Raw genomic sequence first — 22,833 nt, forward strand, 5'->3', positions numbered from 1 at the left:
TCACATACCTGACTGTCCCAATAGTAATTCTGATTATCAATAGTTGTAATGAATATCTCTCAATGTGTGAGGTACAGTGGGGATTTTCACTAGTATAAAGTTGTCATCCCAGCAATTTGGGATTTAGTAAATGCATTTGTAAAGCTCAGTGAGTATCTTATTTGAGTTCATGGTTTGTGTAGACTACAGTTTACCTCAGAATTTGTAGAAGAGGTACTATTCAAGAAGTATTTGAAATATGTACTGTGTGACTTAAATGTTTTAGATAATATGTGAGTTATAAAATGTAGATATGTTCTGTGCCTCCAGTAAACTGATAGATTGACTGAGAGAGACAAGACAGACACGTTAAACAGATAAATAGCACATGAATGATAGTGTATGATCCAGTGGCATTATGTGTGGGACACCATATAAGGTCATCATTATGTGACATTCAGGAAACTTATGAGGTGGAATTTGCTTTGAATGGTAGGTGAGATCCAGTTTAGCAGAAATTAAGTTGGAGGGTAGTACAACCTGTCTTGGATAAAAAAGATGGAGTTCAATTATGAAGGACATTAAATGTTAGAGTGAGAAATTTGAACTTGATTCTCTAGGCATTTGGGCTTTTTAAGCAGTATATAAAAAAAGTGTTTTTAAAAGATTTATTTGGTAGTGATATTCAACATCAAGTCTGTGTAACATTACATAATTACGTGCAAGGTGTTGGGGATTTGGGGGTGTTGGTCCCTGCTTTCAAGGAGCTACTGGGGGGTGGAGCAGAATATGACACGTTTATAGGTAAGTAAATGTAAGGTTAGTTTCAAAATAGCTTTTAAAAAAAGAATGCTAATAACTGTAGGTTTGGAGAAGGCCTTGCTTAGGAGGTGATGCCTGAACTCTGCTTTAAATGGAGCTAGGGATTCTGCTAAGACTAAGTGAGGAAGTTACATACACCGGTGCTCTCTAGTCTTTCCCCAAGCACTATAGATTCTACTGTTTTGTTATCTTTTATATTTATTCCTTCCTGCCCACTGTAGCGACCCAAGTCCAGGTTTTAGCTTTTTCTCTCTGGGTTAATTGTAATAGCCTTCTTTCTACATGTTCTTCCTGCATCTGGTCTCCTTTTCATTTGATCATAGATGTTAATTAGAAGAAACTTATCTTATAGATAAGAAACTTTGAGTCTTGAGAATGTGACTTGCCCAAGGTTACTTATGGTAGTAAACAGTAGAGACAGGATTTGAACTGATATCCTCTAACTCTAGAGTGAGGTCCCTCTCTCTTCAACTCCACACATTTTCCAGTCCATTTTTCAGTTTCCCAAGCGATTAAAAAAATTTTATTCCAATCACATCTTTCCTTTGCTTAGAAACTTTCAGTGACTCCCTGTTGTCTACTTAATAATGTATAAATACATTCATATAAATACATTCAGAGACTTCTACAATCTGACTCTAGTTTACCTTTCCAGTCCTATTTCAAATTACTTCACATTTTCTGTGGTTTGGCAAAACCGTATTACTCTTTGCCAGCCCTGTACCTTGTTCGGTCCCTGTCCTGGTTCTCTGCCTGTACTCACCTTGTTGACCCTACTCCTTGACTAGAATGGAGCCCCTTTCACTTGTGTCACAGCTCTGCTTAGTTAAAACCTTCTCCACACAAGTCTGCATTTATTAGGCACGTAGTATGTGGTCCATGCTAAGGATACAAAGATGAAAAAGGGAAACATTCTCCACCTTCAGGGACCTTGCATTCTATCATTATGTTGTGCTGCCGTGCGCCCCTCCTCGCCCCCAGCCAAAAAAACCCATTATATTTTTGCAAGCACTTTTCTGGATTTCTCTTGCACTTGTGCTTCCTTTTGTTACAGTTATTTGCGCAAATGCGATATCTCTTGTATTATCGTTTTAGTTTCCTGGGGGCAAGGATTGTGTTATTTCAACTTTCCTTTCATCAGCTACTTGCACATAAACACTTAATTTTAAATGAATTGACTTGGTGACTTAGTATTAAGGGATCAAGAAGAGTCAAATGTGACTCAACAATTTTAACCAGTAATTGGGAGAATCATGGTATCGTTAACAGAAAAGTATAGAAGTTGTTTTGTTTTTTTTTTCCAGGGGTAGGGTGGGGAGAGGAATTGTAGAATATTTGCACTTTGATGCCCTTTTGAGTTTCAAACTCAATACTAAGGAGGCATTTAGCAATCAATGGAACTAGAGCTTGGATGATAGATCAGGGCTGGAACGACAGATTTGGAGGTTGGTCCCTTTAGATATGATAGTTAAAGCAATGAGTTTTAAGTACTATACAAAAAGGTCAGGAGAGGATGGAGTCATTTAAAAAGTTGGAAGAAGACGAGGCAATAGGAAAGGATTTTTACAGTTCAGATAATGAGTCTATTATAAGTTTTGTGATTTTACTTATGTACCTGTAGCGTATTGATATGTAAAAACCTCATGCTTCCCTAAGGGGTTATGATTCTGCCTGGCAGTTAGTTATTGCTATAGAAAAGACAAGTGCTGGAAACAGCTGAAATATGCAAGGTAGTATTGAATTCTTTATATTCTCTTAAAAATTATGTATCTATAAAAAATTATTTGTAGCCACTTTAGATTACTGGTCTTTCACTCATTTGTAGCTCCAGATCTTTGTGTTATGAGTCATTATTGTAGTAACATTTAATTTATAAATTACTTGGTTGTAACAAATATGAGAAGCATGGAATAGTGGAAAAAGAGTTGGTCTCAGAGTTAGGATGACTTAGTCAAGTTATCCCTCTGATGCCTATTGACTGTGACCTGCAACTAGGCATTTATTTTTCAGTGCTCCAGGCTGGACTTTTAAGAATTTAAGTTTTGTTGTTATAGTTCCTTATACTAATGACATCACTGGTGGAGGTAATTTTTTTAAGTTACAAGTACAATAATTTTAGATTATTAGGCTGAATTAGACTTGAAATAGGCCTCAGACCAGATGGTGAAATATTGGTGTTAAATGAGATAATGAGAAATTAGGAGGAAAACATTTAAGCAAACTTGTTTTACCTTTATGGCCATGACTTTTTTCTACTTCAAGCTTCCTGGAAATGCTCATTACATGAAGAATTAGAATCAGTAAGGAGTGAAGCAGGAAAGAAGAACAGAGAAGAAACATTGTGAAGATGAGGGTACCCAAATGAAAGAATCAAGGGAGCTCTGCACTGGGAAATTAAAGAACAGTAGAGAAGCTGCGTTAGTGCCAAAAGGCTTCAGTTTCAAGCCACTTTTCTTCCTGTTTGTATTTAAGAGGAGTAAAGTTCATTTAGACAGCAAAATGCAGAATCTTACAGGTGAAAGGGACCACAGACTAGCACAATAGGAGCACCGGATTTAGAGTCAGAGGACCTGGGTTCAAATCCTGTCTTTGCCACACAGAGTCTATATGACTTTAGCCAAGTAATACCCTCTCTAAAATGAGGGATGAGGACTCAAAGACCCCTAAGATAGCTGGAAGAACCCTTCCTTTTCTTTCTCTGAACCCAGTTCACTTATATGTGAACAAAAATCCCTCTTAGTGTGTTCAAGAGCCATTTATCTAGTCTTTGTTGCAAAACCCCTAGTTAGTGGAAACCCATCACAAACCCAAACTCCCATCTCTCTTCTTCCCCTACATCTGGGTAGCTGTTATGGTAAGGAAATATTTCTTACAGTGTTGCTAAAAATCTGTGGCTATAGCTTTCAACCCATTTGTTGCTCCTGATATTGCCCTTTGTGGCCAAGCAGAATAAGCCTGATCCATTTTGTATCCCTTCCAATAGTTGAAAAGAGCTTTCATGTACACTTCAATTCTTCTCTTCAGGTTAAATATCTCCAGTTCCTTCAAATCTTGTGATATGTTCTAATTACCCTCTGTTTGTTAATGTCCTTCCTAAAATGTGATGTCCAGAAGTAAACACATTATTCTAGATGTGGTCGTAACCCAGGGGAGAGTACAGCAGGCTTATGCTCTCCTTTTCCTGGAAATCATACTTCTTAATGGGGACGAGGATCCTATTAGTATTTTTGGCTTTCATGTCATACTGATTTATATTTAGTTTGCAATTCATTAAAACCCCCAGATCTTTTTCATATGATTGCTCTCTATCCATTCCACATGTGCTTGTGAATTTTTTTTTTTAATGTAAGTATAAAGACTTTACGTTTTTCTCTACTAGATTTCATCTCATTAGATTCAAGCCAACATTCTAGTCTGCTGAGATCTTTTTGGACCTTGTCTCAGTTATCTGTTCTGTAAACAGTCCTTCCCAGGTTACTACTATTTTGATAATCATATCATTATTTTTTTTTTAAAGATTAAAAGGTGCAGGGCTGAGGCCCTAGAGTGCTTCCTTCCAAGTTGACAATTCAACCAGTTTGATATCTCCCTAATTGTAGTATCATCTAACACAGAGATCCTCATGTTTTCTGTAAGAATAGCATGAGAGATTTTTTTACTTTGCTAAAATCTAGATAGGTTGGGTGTGTTGGTTTGCTCCTGGGGGAGGCTGAGGCTGGTGCAGTGAGGTCAAACTCAAGTAGAAATAGGGGCTACTAGTCTGTGTACAAGCATCCCTGTGGCTGTATTGACTTAATTTTAAAATCTATGTCTTGTATTTTTATTTCATTTGTTAAAAATTTCCCAGTTACATTTTAATCTGATTTGAATTGCACTGGAGAGTATTGTAGATGTCATATGGCCTTGTTTTGGGTTGGTGGATCTCTTGGTATCTGAAATTATGAGCTGCAGTAGAGCTAAAGCCTATAGGGTGGCATATTAAGCCATGTACCCACATGAGGATGGGGGTCGGGGTGGGAAACTAATCATGAGGCTGCCTAAGGAGGGGCAGACCAGCCCAGGTCAGAAATAGAGCAGGTCTGGCCCTGGAGTCAGGAGGACCTGAGTTCAAATCTGGCCTCAGACACTTGAGACACTTACTAGCTATGTGACCTTAGGCAAATCACTTGACCCCAATTGCCCTGCCTTCCCCCCTCCCCCAAAAATAAATAGAGCAGGTCAGAGCTTCCATGACAGTCAACTGTGGGATTGGTTTATGAATGGTATTGTACTTCCAGCCTGGAAGATTTAGTCTCTAAATAAATAAATGAAATGAGATCTCTATATAGCATTCCCTTGATTTTATAGACTAGTAACTCTGTCCAAAAAGGAGAGAGGAGGTTAACCTAGCATTATCTGTTCTCGATAAAACCATGTTGATTCACTTCTTTACTAGATAGTCATTGTTCATTTTTTTTAACTTTCTTTTAAAAAAAATTTTTGACTTCCAAATTCTCTACCTCCAGCCCTTCACCCACTCATTGAGAATGCAAGCAGTGTATCAATCGTACATATGAAATCATGCAAAACATATTTTTGTATTAGCCATATTGAAAAAAAGACAAGAAAAATAAAGTGAAAAAATTATACCTTTGCACTCATAGTTCATCAGTTCTCTCTCTGGAGGTGTTTTAATAACGTATAATTTTTCCAGGAACTGGGGGCGGGGGAGGGGGGGAGGCACTGGCTTAAACATTTGCTTCTTTCTTTTTGAAGATTTGGACATTTTTGCCTTTCGTTCATATAGCACCTCTTTTATGTGTCATTATTTTTCTAAAGATAACTGACTGTGGTTCAGTAATCACCTGCCAGTTCTTTTGGTACCCTGAGATGTAGTTCATATGTCCTTACATATCCTGGAGTGGAGGGAAAGTTTGTGTATCTTACATTGTTTAACTATGTCACAAGTGAACATAAAGATATTATAAAATCTGAAAATCATTAAGAATTTCCCAGTTTCTGGCCCTTATAAGTAATTTTTGTTTTGTGTTTTCATTTTTTTTTTAATTTAAAAGCTGCTGGGGAGAGAGTTTTGATTTGATCGCTGTTGTAAAAATTTGAATTAACTACGAGTTCAGTAAATTGGACTTCAGTATTAAATTCAGGTGTCTTTTTTTTCTTTTCTTCCTTAGTGGACAAACTACATTCATGGGTGGCAGGATCGTTGGGTAGTTTTGAAAAACAACACTCTGAGTTACTACAAGTCTGAGGATGAAACAGAGTATGGATGTCGGGGATCTATCTGTCTCAGCAAGGCTGTTATTACGGTAAGTTCACTTGAATAAATATTTTACCCTTAAAATGCTTGTACTACAAATTTTTTGAACATTGTATAACATACATAATTGCTGGTGGTATTAGAAGAATTAAAGGGTTTCCAGGAGGGCAGCCAAGGAGTATCAATAATAATCCGAAAAGGGTGTGTTAAAATGTAGAAGTGAATGAATACTTTTTTCTATTCAGAATAAGATGTTTTCTAATAATTATTATATTACTTTCTGTGAAATTGAAAAGTGAACTTTAGGTTTCACACCAGTCACTGAAATCTAACATAATTTTGGGTTACATGATTAAGGGAAAGAGATAGCTTTCTAATATTTCTCATATACTTTTCTGTAATGTCAAAGGTTTATGCAGTCTATCCATATATGATATGGATTCTAATTTTTAAAATAGCTTAGGACTTTAGGCAGTAACTCTTTCCATACTTGCTACCACTTATTTCATGTTTAGAGAATAAATGGTTATCATCTTGGGCTGTTGCATAACATATTGAAGATCTTGAGATCAGGTTAGTGCTTTTGGTACTTTTTTTCCAACATTGAGATTTAATAATATAGGCAAAGTATGCTAAGGGACTGAAGGGTGATGCCACCATATCTCTAACAACTAACAAATATGCTTTTCTTCAGTGGTATAAGTCCTTGTCTCTATGTCAGTATGTTGAATATAAATACTTTTGATTCAGCTGTTTTAATAATTACATTTGTAGCTCAGGTCTCATATTAGTAGGGTACAGAGTGAAAGAAATGAGTAGGAGAATGAGGCAATTAGCAGACCCAGTGGGAATGAAAAACGATAGAGTTTGGAGGAAAGAGAGGCTGAAGAAATATACAGAGATTAGTGGGTAGGAAGAAGAGGATATGATCTGGGAATGAAGCAACAGGACCTACGTGATGATGATATGTTTAAAGCAGACAGTACAAATAAACATATGAAAACATTTTGCCATTTTTGTGAACCCCTGGTTTCAGCTATTCTTCATCTATACCCAGATACCCAGTATTCCAAGAGACCAGAAGAAAGTATCCCACTACACAGAACTCCTCCTGAGGTGAAGATTACAAATAAAATGTATATATTGTATCAACATATTTTTTAAAAGTAACCACACCTTCCTATGTTTAGGTTTTAAGTAGAACAAATTCTTTGAAATTTCCTAAAATAGAATTTTACGTGTAGCACAGATATCAAGTTCTTTAGAATTAGTAGGTCAGTGCTAGCTTACAGAGATGTGATCTGGAAAATTATAAGCTTGATAGGACACAAGTATGATTCCAGATTTTATAATACAGGCTAATCAAAGCCTAAGGAATTAACTCTTGCAATCATGCATTATTTGGTTGTAAAGCCAATGCTAAAGCTCAAGTTTCCTGGTAATTCTGAATCTACCATTTATTTCAACATTAATATCGCTCTTAAGAATATATTCAAGTTCTGTAACCACCTAGAAATAAGCAGTTTTGAAAGGAATAGTCAAATTCTTATTTCTTACAAACACACTCAAATCTCCCTCATCATTTCACCTTCTCCTCTCCTCAACTATCTTCTGTCTCTATTCCCTTTCACAGCCAAACTGATGAAGGTCTTATACACAGGCTGCTTTTACTTGCCTGCTTCTTAACCCTATGCACTTTGCTTTTTCGCTCTTTCATCCTCTAGTCATGATTATCCATTCATCCTCCACAAACTGTTCAAATTGTGGTCTGACCCTGTTACTTCCCTGCTTGAAAGCCTTCATTCAGTATCTCCCTGTTGTGTCTAGAATAGGGTTCTTAACTTGGGATCTGTGGGTATATTTCAGGGAGTCTATGAATTTGAATGGGGGAAAAATTACATCTTTATTTTCACTAACCTCTAACTGAAATTTGACATTTTTCTTTAATTATGAATATAGGTAGTAAACATTCTGAGAAGAGGTCCGTAGCCTTAAGCAAAGGTGTGCATGACATAAAAGAAGTTAAGAAGTCCAACTGTGTGATAAGATACCAACTCCTAAGCCAAATGTTTAAGGCCCCTCCACAATCTGACCCCTCCTACCTTCCAAGATTTATTTCATGCTGTTCACCTTCATATGCATTAAATTCCAGCCAAACTTGGCATTCTATTCTCTGCATTTCATACTTTTTGTTTAACTCATGAGCCTAGAATTTCTTACTCATATTCTTTCCTCTTAGCATTCGTCCTCTGAGACTTAACTCAGTTGTTTCTTTTTTCTGTGAAGTCTTTCTGATCTCCTTCAGTTTTCATTGTTGTCTCTAGATAGCTTTTCATTTACTTACCTGTATATATGTTTTTTATTCTCATTACCCCTCCCAAACCCATAAAATGTAATCTCTTGGAGGGTAGAGCCTATTATTTGGTTTTGGTCTTGGTATCCCTTGCATGAAGAACAATATTTTTACGTACTAGGTACCTTGATAAATGCTAGTTTTATTATCATTGTTTAGTAGCTGAAAGTAACATTATGGATTTAGGGTATATGTAATACTTTTCTTTGTGCTTATTTAACTTTCTTCGTTTGAGTTGTATTTTGATACTATATACATTTTAAACAAGCATGCTCTTCCTTCCTCAGTACATTCCTTGAAAACTTAAGCAAAATCACCTCAAACATAGTTATCAAAGTGCCTAGTAGTAATTAATATTGCCTAAATAGTAATAACTAGTAATTGCCTAAATCATAAAGCCAAATTAACGTGATGTATTGGTTCTGATTTCTTTTGAAAGTTTGTTATTGAGACATCTACAATCCAGTTGGCCTTCGTTTTGTACTGGGTGGCTTCTTGGAAGCTTTTAAAGATTATTGAATAGTTAAGGGTTGGACAAGTAAAAGAAAGTGTGTTAAGCATCTCATTGTCATGTACCTTTTTAAGAATAGTTAATTTATTGACAATCAGAATAAACTTGACACAGCAAGAGTACTAATTTTTTATAGTAGCATTTTAAGCTTAGGTATTCAGTTTCTGTTCTTATTTCACTCATAACGATCTATTTGACTTTATATATGATTATGCATAATGACAGTATCTCTCCTGCATTTTTCTTTTCTGATACTGACTTTCTGTCTCCTGGATACCTTAAAGTATTAGTAGTAAATAATTTGATGTTTGATAAACATTGATCATTGATTAAGTTGGTTAGTTGTAATTCTAAAAAGAACTGGGGGTTGCTTATCACTCATCCTGTTCTTCTTTCAGAGTTTTATTTTCTGGAGGGTCCGTGTCTGTAAAGTCATCATTGTAATGGGCTCCCTCTACCAGTGCAGATCTACAGTTGTTCTGCATCTTAGTCTTAAAGTTAGTTGTAAGGGACACTGAGACCTTGAATGATCTGCCCAGGGTTCCACAGCCAAGAATTGTGATGAGAGGGGACTTTAACTCAGGTTACTTTCTTTTTACTGGGCCATGTTCCCTCTTAGTAAAATTATCACCAGAAAAACTAATGTGTTTACAGATTATTTAGCAATAATAGAACACTATTTTGGACAACTGTCTTGTATCATATGATTCCTAAATTGCATATTTTTTATATTTAGTAGTGAATCTTTATTTTTTTGTCTTTGCATTCTAAAATAAAATTTCTAATTATCAGACAACTATAAAACTTTTAAATTGAATTCAACAGACCATTTTATTAAGCACCTGTATGCAGAAGACTGTCTAAGAGATAGAAAAGATATAGATATAAAGACTCAATGTAGTCTTTGTGAAGCCAGAGCTCTACCTAGAGTATGCTGGGAGGATACACAATAAACAAATATCAATAATATTTAAGTAGATAGGAACTCTTAAGTCAGAGGAGAGTAGGTAATTCCTGACTAAGGGAATCACAGGACATAGAAGATTTTTGAGCCTAGTTTTAAAGTATACATAGAATTTCACTTGGCAGAGAGGCGAGTGTGGTACCCAACAGTACACTACAGGCATGGGAAACAAGCAAAAACATGGAGGTAAGAACAGTACTTGACATGTGTAGGGAAAACCAAGTACTCCAGTTTAGAAATGACATAGAGTGCTTTGGAGGTGAATAATATGGAGACCCATTAGGGAAGACTGGAAAAGTAGGGTGACTTCAATTTATAGAGGGCTCTGGATGCCTGGCTGCAACTTTAATAGCTAGGGTACCATTAAAGAATTGTCAACTGAGGAGTAACATAATCTGATGAAGAAATGTCGTGCAGGAGAGAGTGGAAATAGGAAAACTTGTTAGGAAGTTATGACAGAAGACTACAGTAGTTGGACCAACTCCATATCCTGTGCCTATCTTCATGCAGCCCCCTCCATATGTATTATTTTCTTCTTTGGTCATCTTTATCCATTTGCTGAGTTTGATTTCCATTTCTCTTATTAGTGATTTGGAGCAATCTTTTATGTAGTTGTTTGCACTTTATAATTCTTTTAAGAACTGTTGGTTCTTATCCTTTGGCCACTCATCAGGGAATGCTTCTTGATTTTAAGTAATTCTTTATTGCATATATACGTACGTACATACATACATACACACATACATACATACATACGTATATATATGCGTATATATATATGCGTATATGTATATGCGTATATGTATATGCGTGTATATATATATATATATATATAGCTTTCCAGGTTTCCCCATCAGTTCTTGTCACATTTGGAATCCATCCCCAGCAATTTATGTTCTCAGGTTTCTTAAATACTGAGTTATTGAGTTCAAATGTTACTGATTCTTGTTTATCTAGTTTGATCTTCTTTTAAGAGGTAGAAATGGCACCAAAGAAATAAAAAAGTAAAATCTAATCTGATTACAGGTTTAAAATTTGAGTTATTCCTTCTTTATTTCTATTTTTCCCTCATTTTTGTTGAGATTCTAGACTTTTGTTCTTTTAAATAAGTTTTATTGTATTTTGTTTAGCACTATAATATCTCCTTTGTTTTTTGATATAACCCTAAATCTATGAAATAATTGAGGTAGCATCATCATGTTTTTTACAGTGCTATAGCCCAACCATTGGATGCCCCTCTAATTAGTTATCATATTTTTATTTAAGGTGCTTTTGATTGCCTTTATGTAAGTATAGAGTATGATTTGGTAGGATTGACTCCGATAGTTTATGCAATTTATAGGTTTTTTAAAATGAAATTTCCCATTCTAGTATTTACTTCTAGATTTTGTTTTTGTTATATAATAATGCTGGCAATTTTAGGGTATTTATTTTCCATCCTGCTACTTAGCTGAATCTTTTCCTTAGTTTCTTTCATGATTCTTTGGGGTACTCTGAGTAAGCCATGTTATCTACATTTCTTCCTTTACCAATGTTTATGCTTTTAATTACTTTTATTGCTACCACCAGGATTTCTGCAGCTATTTCAAGTAATAACAGGTATCTTTGTTTTGTCCTTATATTTATTGGGAAAATTTCTATTATTTATCTATTGCATATAATGGTACCTTTTGGTTTTATAGCTGTCCCTTTTTTAAGATCTTTACTTTCTGTCCTTTTTAGAGTTTTTTTTAAGCATAAAAGTGTATTATACCTTCTCAAAGACTTTTTCTTTATCTTTTGATAAAATTATATGATTTTGGTTATATTTGTTTTGAATGTGATATAATGTGTTAATATTAACATCATAGCAGTCATCTGTGGAATAAATCTAATTCGTGATACCACAGTGAATATCTTTTTGGACATATTGTAATCTTTTTGGCTAGGATTTTAATTAAAATATTCACATTAATATTTGTTAGTTACTTTGATCTTAGAGTCCTTTCTTAGCTTTATCCCTCCCTGGTTCAAGTATTAGGACCATATTTTTCTCCTTCAAAAGACCCCGCTAAGGTATTTTCTTTCAGTTTTTAAAAGTCATTTTATAGGAAACTTCCTCATCAAGGATGGTGGAATCTCATTACACTTGAACTAAAATATTACGGTCTCAGATATGCTTATTGAAGAGGTCGAAATATTATTGAAGAGAAAGCCAAGATTGAAGAGATCCAAGATGGTTTAAAAAACAAAAAGCTAGATTAGATCAAATGTAAATGAAGGTGGTTCAGAGGAGGAAGCAACACAGACACGAGAATATTAAGGAATCAGTTCTTAAGGTGTCTAATTAAAAGATGTTTGGCATGATTATTAATCATAGAACCTTGTTATTAACACTAATAACAAAAGGTAATTGAGAAAATCAATAACTACTAACTCATGTGCCTACCTTACTATCTATAAAATATCTTTAATGAGAAGGTTGTATTTCCACATCAAAAGTATCCTTCCAGAGGGTCTTGGAATAGAAAAACTTTTCCTAAACAATAATGCGCAATTGATAATTTTACTAAAAAATGTTGAGAATGCAAGATCCCACTATGCTTATTATGTTTATGCTTTCTTTGTATCCCTAGTATTCCCCTAATTAGCTGCTAGGCTAATGATTGGAATAGGTATTAATATAATGTTTAGAGTTCAGCACTTCCAAAAATCATCCAAATGCCTTGTCCAAGGTGGTAGTAGTTTTTCTGACTTGTTTATTAAAAGGTTCTTGGGGTTGTTGATAAACTATTAGAGGATTTAAGATTTCAAAGTTAGGTACCAAGTTCCAAAGTGGAAATGAGCCTAGAGAAGAATGTTCCTATCACAGTAAGCTTTAAGTAGAGATTCAGCCTCGTAGTACAAAATTTTACATAGATTAGGACATTGTACATAAAAATGAGGCAAACAATTATTGGACAAATAAGTCAAGCACTTAGTACTTGTTTATGCTATCAAATTTGATAGTACAAAAGGAATCCCAGAACAGCAAATATAAATGATCAATAATTTTGAATTGGGTTTTACAATAGGAAACATGCTTGTGTTCTGAATTTTTTAAAGTTGGTTACCATTTTAATGAATTGTAGAGTCATAGAATAAATAAATAAATAAAAAAGTGAAGTGACCTTGCCTATGGTTACACAGCTGGTTAGCAGAGCTAAGTCTTCAGATTCCTAGGTTACTGCTCCTTCTACCACACTATTGCTGTTTCAAGTGAACCTATTCCCAGGTTTGTACTATACCCTGTTAAATTCTCTGATTGTACACTCCATAAGACATCTGTTTTGTTGTATTGGAATTGTTTGTTTATAAAACCATGTTGCTAGGAATTTAATTCCTTTTGAACAGTACAGGAACTTGCAGGAACTCTAGTTAAACTGATGCTGCTTTCAATACTGAAATATAAGTGAAAGGGAATACTTTGAAATTAGCAGAAGATTGTCATTTTAAATTCTGCTGCTTACCCTGTGGGTACTGAGGGCTATCTAGAAGAAGCTCTACGTCATTGGTAGTCTGAATGATTAGGTTTGAATCTCTTTTCATCCTAGGAGAAACAAATGCAATTTTGGCTTGACACCAGTTGCCTTATATTCTATGGTGTGCAAATAGTAACCAAAAACAAAGACTGAGAATTTAGAACCTAAATAAAAACTTGTTATAATTTGTTCAAGGGTACAACAAATAATGACTTACTGTCTAATACAAAGTTTTGTAATGTAGAAATGTATTTACAAAGTTTTCATAAGCTAATCAGTGTTTCAAACACTCATTTTCCTATAGAAATTTTATAAATAATAGATACCCAGTCTAGTCCACAGGATTCTATTTAACCTATCATGCAGTATTAATGGTACAGTTTAGAATTCTGGATTTTTGGCTATCCTGTATTGTCAAGGTAAAAGGTAGAAAATATTTCTCACACTTTTTCTGTGCGTGAAGTCAGCTTGACATCTCTTCACATTTCTTTGGTAACTTGATCCCTTGATTTCTTATTATTCTCATACAACTTTAAGTTCTGTAGTGCTGCCTTCTCTTTGAAAGTACGGGTTTCTCCATTCTCCTCCCTGCCAGTTATCCTCCACTCCCAACCCCTAAACAATATTACCATTTCCTTAGTACAGTTGTCAGGAGGATTACATCATATAAATTTACAAGTGGCTGCTGTTTAATACTCTCAGTGATTGAGTTAGATGTTATAGTAAACTCTGGTGGTAAGTTACTTACGAGATGTAAGTATGAAGAGTGGCAATCATAATGCCTGGTCTAGAGTGCACAAATGCCTTGCTCTGGGTGTCAGTGTTCTTTCTTCATTTACCCTTTCATTTCCTTGTACTTCTACACTGTAATAAGTTATTTGGAAAAAATCACTTGAAAAGTGAGGAATTAGAAACCAGTTTCCTTATCTCAAAGGAATTCCGTTTTTGTAAACTTTTTGCTGTTCATGGTTCCTAACATCCAAATACAAAAACAAAATTACTATGCATAAAAACTCTATTTCTTAAAATGTGTCACTATTACAATAACAATGAAACATTGTTTACTTTCGTATCCCCTTTTGAATATTTTGTCTTTTTTGTTTTAAACTTTGTGGGGGAGATTTTTGCCAGTCAACAAGGATTTTTAAAGTACTTAGTGTGTGCTAGGCACTTAATGTAGTGTTCTTTTTCAGCTTTCCTCACAAAGTACTTGTCTTCCCATATCTTTTCTCAAAAGTGCCATTTCTTAGAATGTAATAATATTTTATTGTGTCCAGGAGAATATAACTTTGATAAGGCAGGAACTGTTTGGTTTTTGTCTGCCTATGGTGTCTGGAGCATAGTAGGGTGAAAAATGCTTGTTAAAACTGTTTCAGCCTTTCCCCAATTATTGTACGATGGTTGTATCCAGAGTTTTTGTGTCCTGAGTTTTTAGATTTTTGCTGTTTGATTTTTTTTTTTTTTTTTGCTATTCTGAATATGGCTGCTGGGACCATTTGTCTAAAAGGATATTTTCTTTCTTTTCAATAACATCTTTGGGATATAGTCCTAGTGATGGAATGGATAGGTCAAAGTGTATGAACCAGTGTTTTAGCATTTAATTGCCATATTGTTACCTCTAATTATGACACAAATTCATAGATTCAGGAGTGGTCTAATAGTGAGCCTGTTGATCCACAAGCATCAGCATGCATTTGTATCTTTTTCTATATGATGGGGGTACATTTACCATTAGAGAATGTATTGTACTCTTAAATTTTTTCTTTGTATATTTTTCTGATTTCCTAAAAAACCAAATGTTTCTGGCAGGTATTTTTTTTTCACCAATTTGTTTCAGTCATTATGTCAGTAAACATTTATTAAGCATCTGCTTTGTGCCAAGCACCACTCTAAATGCTAGGGATACAAAAAGAGGCAAAAAACAAAACAAAACAAAACAAAAAACCAGTTCTTGCTTTCCAGGAGCTCACAATCTAATAGGAAAGACACTAATCAAACACATGTGGCTGAACAACCTATAATAGGAAATAATTAATAGATTCAGATGCAAGGTACTGGAATTAGGAGGAGTTGAGAAAGTCTTCCTGTAGAAGATAGGATTTTATTTGAAACTTGAAGGAAGCTAGGGAAACCAGGAGGTGGTGATGAGGGAAAACATTCAAGCAATGGAGGATAGATAGAGAAAATGCCTGGAGTGTTTTGTTATTGAAACAGCAAGGAGGCTAATATCACTAGTGTGCACTCAAAGAGTGCATGAGAGAATGTAAGAAGACTGGAAAGGGATAAGAATAGGAGGAGGGGCTAGGTTATGTAGAACTTTGAATGCAAAACAGAAGATTTATATTTGATCATGGAGTTGATAGCCATTGGAATTTATTGAGTAGGAGGGCAACATGCTTGGAACTGTGCTTTAAGAAAATCACTTTGGCACCTGAATGGTGAATGGACTAGAGCAAGGAGAGACAAGGCAAACATACCTACTAGCACACACTTCATTGCAATGGTCCATGTCAGATGATGAGGTCCTGTACCAGAATGATGGCAGTGTCAGAGGAGATAAGAGGATGTATTCAAGTGATGTTGCAAAAGTGAAATTGACAGCCCTTGGCAGTAGATTGGATGTGGGGGAGAGAGAGTCAAGGATAACTTCTAAGTTGTGATGCTGAGAGACTGGGCAGATGTTGTTGCCCTCTACAATAAGGGGGAGGTTAGCAGAGATGTTAGGGCAGGATAGATGAATTTGAGAATCATCAGCATGAAGATAATTTAAATTTCTGGGAACTGATGAAATCACCAAGTGAAGTATACATGGAAAAGATGATCCAGGATGTGATCTGGATGAAGATCCAGCAAAGGAGACAGAAGGAGCAGTTCAATGGGTAGGAGGAGAACCAGGATAGAGTGGCATCCTAAAGACCTAGAGAAGAGAGTGTCAAGGAGAAGAGGATTGACAGTTTCAAAGGCTGCAAAGAGGTTGAGAAGAATGAGGATTGAGAAGAGGCCCTTGGATTTGTTGATTAAGAGATCATTGGTAACTTTGGAGAGAGCAGTTTCAATGGAATGATGAAATTGGAAACTAGATTGTAAGGGATTAAGAAGAGAGGAAGATTCAGAGGAAGTGGAAGCACCTATGTAGAAGGTCTTGTTAAGGAGTTTAGTCACAAAGGACAGAAGAGATAAAGGATGATAGCTAGTCATGTGGAAGAGTCAAGAGAGTGTTTTTTGAGGATGAGGGAGACATGGGCGTGTTTGTGGGCCGTAGGAGCAGAGCCAGTAGACAGAGAGAGAGAGACTGAAGATGTGAGAGAGAAGTAATGAGAGAACGAACAGTTTCAGTTTTTTCAGTTTTCAGTTTCTAAAAGTCTGTTGGAAGAGTTGAATGGAATGGGATGGCTTGTGTAAATATGGGAGTTTACCTTGGTAAAGAGTAGAACACCTCTTTCTGTGAGATGGGTGAAAGGAGAGATAGTGGCAGATGGCATATGAGTGATATGAGAGGAGGAAGAGGGGAGAAAGAAGAGGAGGGATCTCAGGGCAAATGGCTTCAGTTGTTTCTGTAAAATATCAAGCAAGGTTCTAAGCTCAGAGGGTGGGGGAAGGGGGTGTAATAGTAATTAAAGTGGGATTTTTTGCTGTTGACTTTTAGTGATTCTGGCCTTTGTTTGAATGTATTTCTTAGCACTGAGACAATTGGGAGCCATTGATTTGTATCTGATGTGATATTGGGGCTGGGGAACTTGTCCATGCCCAGCCTGGGTGAGGTCTCCGCCCTGAACAGGATATATAAGCGCAGAGGTTAGCATTCTTGCTGGGAGCTCGGAGCCACAGCAGGAGTGGCACGTGACTCTTGGCCAGCCTGTATAATGAGCTCCCTGGCTGAACACCTAAATGTTGATAACTAAGAATTGTATGTGGTCTGCAATTCAGGGTGCTGGTTTTTTCCCTTGAACTAAGTAAATGATATTTGTATGCTGGATTAAAGTAAGATTGTTAACCCCTTAATGTTGCTTTTCTTAATAAAGCAGATGAAAAGGACCTGGTCTTGCAGCATTCTGTGAGCTGGTTGTTGTTGGCTTTACACCCTCACAGCAGCCGCTAGCTGGATTGTTGAAACAGGGGGGCCCATGGAAGGCTTGATGAGGGTTAAAAAGAGATACAAGGGCTCTTTTGGAAGAGCTGCTGTGGAGAGTAGGATAGTGAGGTGATAAGGGCGGTATAGAACAATTTCTAATAGCAGCGAGGGCCCAGCTGAGGTTGTGTAACATTCTCAACATTTTTCATTGGATAGAATGTGATGAAATAGTATTTGGTTGACATTTATACTACTATAAATTTGTAGTGGACCTAGTCAGAATGGCTTCATTATTTTTTTCCACCTTTATTCAGCAGCAGGTGTTTAGGAGTGAAGGGGAATGATTGGAGGCTGAGGCTTGGCAGGATGCAATATGGTAAGGGGTCCAGGGCCTCATTAACAGAAGAGGACAATGTAAAGCTGAACTGGAGAGAAGAGAGTGGCCAGTGTAGGGATTATAGCCTAGAAGAGAGCTTGAGGGATTAAGGAAATGGAAGACATGGTGTGGATGAAGAGTAAAGCTTGGTAAGGGAAGAAAGATAAGAAAGTCAATAGATCGTGGTCAAATAAATGGATTTTGGAATCCTTGAATGTGGAGGTGGTGTATTTGTGGCTGAAAGATCAAGGGTATAAACATCTTCATCTTTGGTTAAGGTAGAATAGAGCGAGGTAGAGGTAGGGTCCATGGGGATTGGAGATTGGAGTAGAATGATTAAGGCATTTGTGCATGCATGCGCAAATTGTGTGTGTGTGTGTGTGTGTGTGTATGTGTATATATATAAAAATAGATACATATTCTCTATATATATTGAATATTACATATAGGTTGATACATGTATATATGTATATACACATATACATGCATATGTAGAAGTTCCCTACAATGAGGGGAGGAGTTAGGGAGGAGAGAAAAATTATAAGCAAGGTACTGAATTCATGGAGGTTGAAAGGGAAGTAAACTGGAGATCTGTAGATAATGGTGGGGGGGAGGGAGAGGGAGGAGATGTGTTTGAGTGGTAGATATGGATTGCATGAACCTTAAAGGAGAAGATGTTATTGATGATAGAGGTAGGATGAGAACCTAGGAATGACAATTGGAAGCAAGGAGCATTCCAATTCTCCTGCTTGGACCAGTGTGCAGAGGGAAATGAGTAAACAATTTGTTTACCTTTCATTCTAGATATATCACTTTTTGTTTGGACAACTTATTTTTATTTAGCTAAATCCATCTGTTTTATCTCCAGTTGAATAGATATTTTCTCTTTACAGTTATTGTAGAATCATTCCATTTTCTTGTATTTTTATGGTGGTTTAAAAATATGTAGAAGACTGATGCAATTGAATTGATGGTAGTATATGTAGTATGAAATGTGAATCAAATACTATTTCATCATGTTCTCCTATTAAGTGAAAAATATTAGGAAAATTGGTCCATTCCCTTGGCCATTATTTGTTTAGCTTGGATTTATATAGAATACCAGTCTCTCAAATGTATTTTGCTTTGTAACTCCAATTCTGTATGATCTAGTTTGTTCTGTTGAATTGTTTTTCATTTCTTCTTTGACATCAGATAGGTTTTTTAAAATTATTACTATGCTCCAGTCAGTCAAAAAAATTAATTAAATGCCTACTATGTGCCAAGCAATGTGCTGAGCGCTGGGACTACAAAAGGAAGCAAAAGGCAGTCTCTACCCTTAAGTAGTTGGCAATATTCAAGATCTGGCAATGTAAGCCCATCTCCATTTTTTCTTATATTCTGTTAGTTGTTATTCTACTGGCATGACACAAAAATCTAGAAATTTTTTTGATGGTATTGCCTTTTTTTTTTTAACTATACATTTATTTACTTGATCTAGCAATGACCATAGAAGTATAAAGCTGGAAGTGACATCAGAGGCTATCTAATCCAGCTCCCTCATTTTTCAAAGGGTTAACTGAAATGAGAAGCTGTGAGAAAACTGAGGCCCAGGAAAGTTGTGACTTTCCCAAAGATTCACAGGAACTAAGCATCAAAGGCAGGATTTTTTTTTTTACCATGTCCTCTCCCTTTTTTGCCCACTATACTATGCTGTCATCAAATTTATCTTGAATTGTTTCATTCTTCTCTTATACCTATTAAATGGTTTTTATTGAGAGTTTTCCTAATGTTTGTTAATGTCTTTGGTAGGTACATGCCCAAATACACGCCCAAGTATCTAATGTTATTTTTGCAAGAAGTAGTTCTCTCAGTTTTCCCAGCTTTTACTAATATAGCAAAATAGTAAGCATGTAGAAATTGTGATGACTTGTGCTTTTCTGATAATCCAGAATTCATTTCCACATTTTTTGTTGACTCTTTTGGGTTTTCTAACTGTGCTTTAATGTAGTCTGCAAATAAATGTTCTAACTTCTCCGTGATTATTTGCTTCCCTTTCCCCTCCCATTTCATTTCCTTGTTTGCTATTTCAGTAAAGTCCTGGAATCTAACAGTGTCTTCTTTCTGAGCAGCAGTCTAGCTAGATAGCCACTTGGTGGTAAAAATCATTGCCTTTGGCAACCCATGAAATAAAGAAAAATTGAAAATGTACCATTCTCTAAATATAACCTTCAGTTCTTGCAATGAAAGGGCAGTTATAGGCTTTCATGAATCATGGGTGGCTTATGCCAGCACATCCATTGAATCTTGTCCTCAGGGGAAGGAGATTTTGTAAATTACTTCATATTCTAAACCTGAGCTAAAATTATTTTCCTGGTGGTCTTTTGTAAAAAATTTTTCTGAGAACTGTAATACAAAATAACCAAATGTCCCACAAAATGATGATTTTCCTCTTCCCCTAAAGGGAAAAGAAAATGAGAATGCCTCCTCATATTTGGCAGCATACCTGGCCCATACTTTTTGCATGCTCCTGGACAGAATGACCAAAAAAAAAAAAGGCAAAGGGTGTTAAAAATCACATAGCTTTTGGATGTTATATAAATATTAACTGTTGATATTCTAAGTGTATCAACAGTTAAACATCTAGGTGGCACAGTGGATAAAACTTTGGATTCAAATCACGACCTCAGTTCAAATCCTACCTCATGCAGTTCTTATTAGCTGTGTGACCCTGGTCAAATCAGAGGCCAAAGTGCAAGTGTTTCCACCCCTCTCCCCCACTCTATGCCCTGCAACTTAGTAATTGCCGGTGAATCTCCATCATCCATCTCCAGGATCAAATGAAAAGCCTTCTGCGTAGTATTCAAAGCCCTTTATAACCAACCCCTCTTCCCCACCCCCCAGTTACCTTTTTAGTCTTCTTACACTTTACTCCATCTCATGAACTATTTAGTCCAGTGACACTAGCCTCCTTGCTCTTCCATGAACAAGACACCCTGTCTCTCAGCTCTGGACATTTTTTTCTGGCTGTCCCCAATGCCTAGAGTGTTCTTCCTCCTCATCTCTACCTTCTGGCTTTCTTCAAGTCTCAACTAAAAAAAAATCCTATTTTCTCCCAGAAGCCTTTCACAATGACTCTTAATTTTAGTGCCTTCCCTCAGTTGTTTCCTGTTTATCCTTATATGAGTTACTTGTCCATATTTGTTTGCTTTTTATCTCCCCCCATTAGATTGCGAACTCCTTGAGGGCAAGGACTATCTTTTTGCCTTTTTATATCCTCAGCACTTGCATTTTTGTTGTTCAGTCCTTTCAGTCATATCTGACGTCATGACCTCATTTGGGATTTTCTTGGCAGAGATACTGGAGTGGTTTGTCATTTCCTTCTCCAGCTCATTTTACAGATGCAGAACTGAGGCAAACAGGGTGAAGTGGCTTTCGCATGGTCGCACAGCTGGTAAGTGTCTGAGGCTGGATTTGAATTCACTAAGATAAGTCTTCTTGACTCTTGAACCACCTAGCTTAGTAGGTGCTTAATAAATGTTTATTGACTGACCGACTTAACCCCTCTTAGCCTCAGTTTCTTCATCTTATAACAATAGCACCTACCTTATAGAGTTATCATGAAGATCCAGTGAGATAACATGGCTTTGCAAGTCTTAAAGTGCCATATAAATTCTAGCTATTATAATTATGTGAGAGCTTGTATCTAGTGACCAATGAGTGGGCATAAGGAGCTGAATTGTACTAATCTTGACTTTGCTGTAAATAAAACCTAAGTTATAGGATCATAGATTTAGAGCTAGAAAGGTGTCTTACAGATCTAGTCAGACTTCTGATTTTACCAATGAGGAATCTTTGAGAGGCTGAAAGAAGTTGTCATGCAGGCTGTTAATTTGTAGAGACATGATTTGAAGCGGGATCCTCTGTGTGCCCATAAACAACAAGAAACATAATTTCATGAGACATTTGATTGTCTTTATTGCAGTACCCATAAGTATTTCCAAAAGGCCATCATAAAATAATTATAGCTTATGATTAGAATATAAATAATTTATAAAATTTCAAGAATAGTGAAATATTGAGCATTTTTGTGTTGTGAAAAAGCAAGAAGCAGTTAAGGTAAATGGAGTTAACATAAAATACTAATGACACAAAAATACCCAAGGGATCCCAAGGACATTTTAAGAATCAAACCATAAGGAGAATGAGACCAACCAAAAATACTATTTACTTGACCTAACCAATGTGGGAGGCTTGTATATTAATGATTGCCTCAGTGACCTTTTTTGTGTTATCATTACATGTCAATGACATTTTTAACTAGAGTTGAAAACATTTTAACATCTTCAGTTTGCCTCACAAAAGAGTGGGAACATTTGCTTTAGGGAGACAGAAATGCCTTGTCCCATATATAGTGTTGGAAGTGGTTTAGCGGAAAATGGTTCCAGAAGTAGTTGGCTAGGGAAACAGAGAAGAAGATAAGGCAGAGTGGCAATGGATGGTTGCTGCTAAGGTGAATAATGATAGCAGCCTGGAGGCCTGTGGAACTTTGGCACTGGAGGTGTGAGAGGAAGGAAGAGCTAAGCAGCACTGAGCCACAGCAGGGTTCTCAGAGGAAAAGTAATGAAATATATTCTACCCTCAACTAGTGAGTCAACAGGCCCACTATGTGCACTGTGCAAGGCCACAACATAATAACCTGAGAAATATGGTGGCTTAATGGAAAGGATACAGAATTTGTAGCCCAAAGACCTGGGTTCAAATCCTGCCTGCAACTTATTGCCTCAGTTTACTCATGCTTAAAATGAAGGGGTTGGACAAGATGACTTCTGAAGTTCCTTCCAGCTTTCTTTTTTTATATGTATCTAAAATTAAGTAATTGGTTTAATTAAGATTATCTTGTATACTTTCTTTCCCAGCCACTTCAAGCTTCTTCCCCCTGAAAAAGGAATTAAAATACACACACACACACAAACACACACACACACACACTCTGTTAGAAATATTTATAGACAAACAA

General features: G+C 36.2%; 1 protein-coding gene across 2 annotated transcripts in view; it reads left to right on the plus strand.

The window, feature by feature from the left end:
• Positions 1-22,833, plus strand: part of CERT1 (ceramide transporter 1) — a 159,072-nt gene that overhangs the window by 3,482 nt on the left and 132,757 nt on the right. For both annotated transcript variants that reach the window (XM_036763328.1, XM_036763324.1), the window contains exon 2: positions 5,973-6,107. In XM_036763328.1, coding sequence (XP_036619223.1) covers positions 5,973-6,107 — 135 coding nt within the window. The remainder of the gene's footprint in view (positions 1-5,972; positions 6,108-22,833) is intronic.

This window comes from Trichosurus vulpecula, chromosome 1 (assembly GCF_011100635.1).
Source record: "Trichosurus vulpecula isolate mTriVul1 chromosome 1, mTriVul1.pri, whole genome shotgun sequence".
Taxonomy (NCBI): Eukaryota; Metazoa; Chordata; class Mammalia; order Diprotodontia; family Phalangeridae; genus Trichosurus; species Trichosurus vulpecula.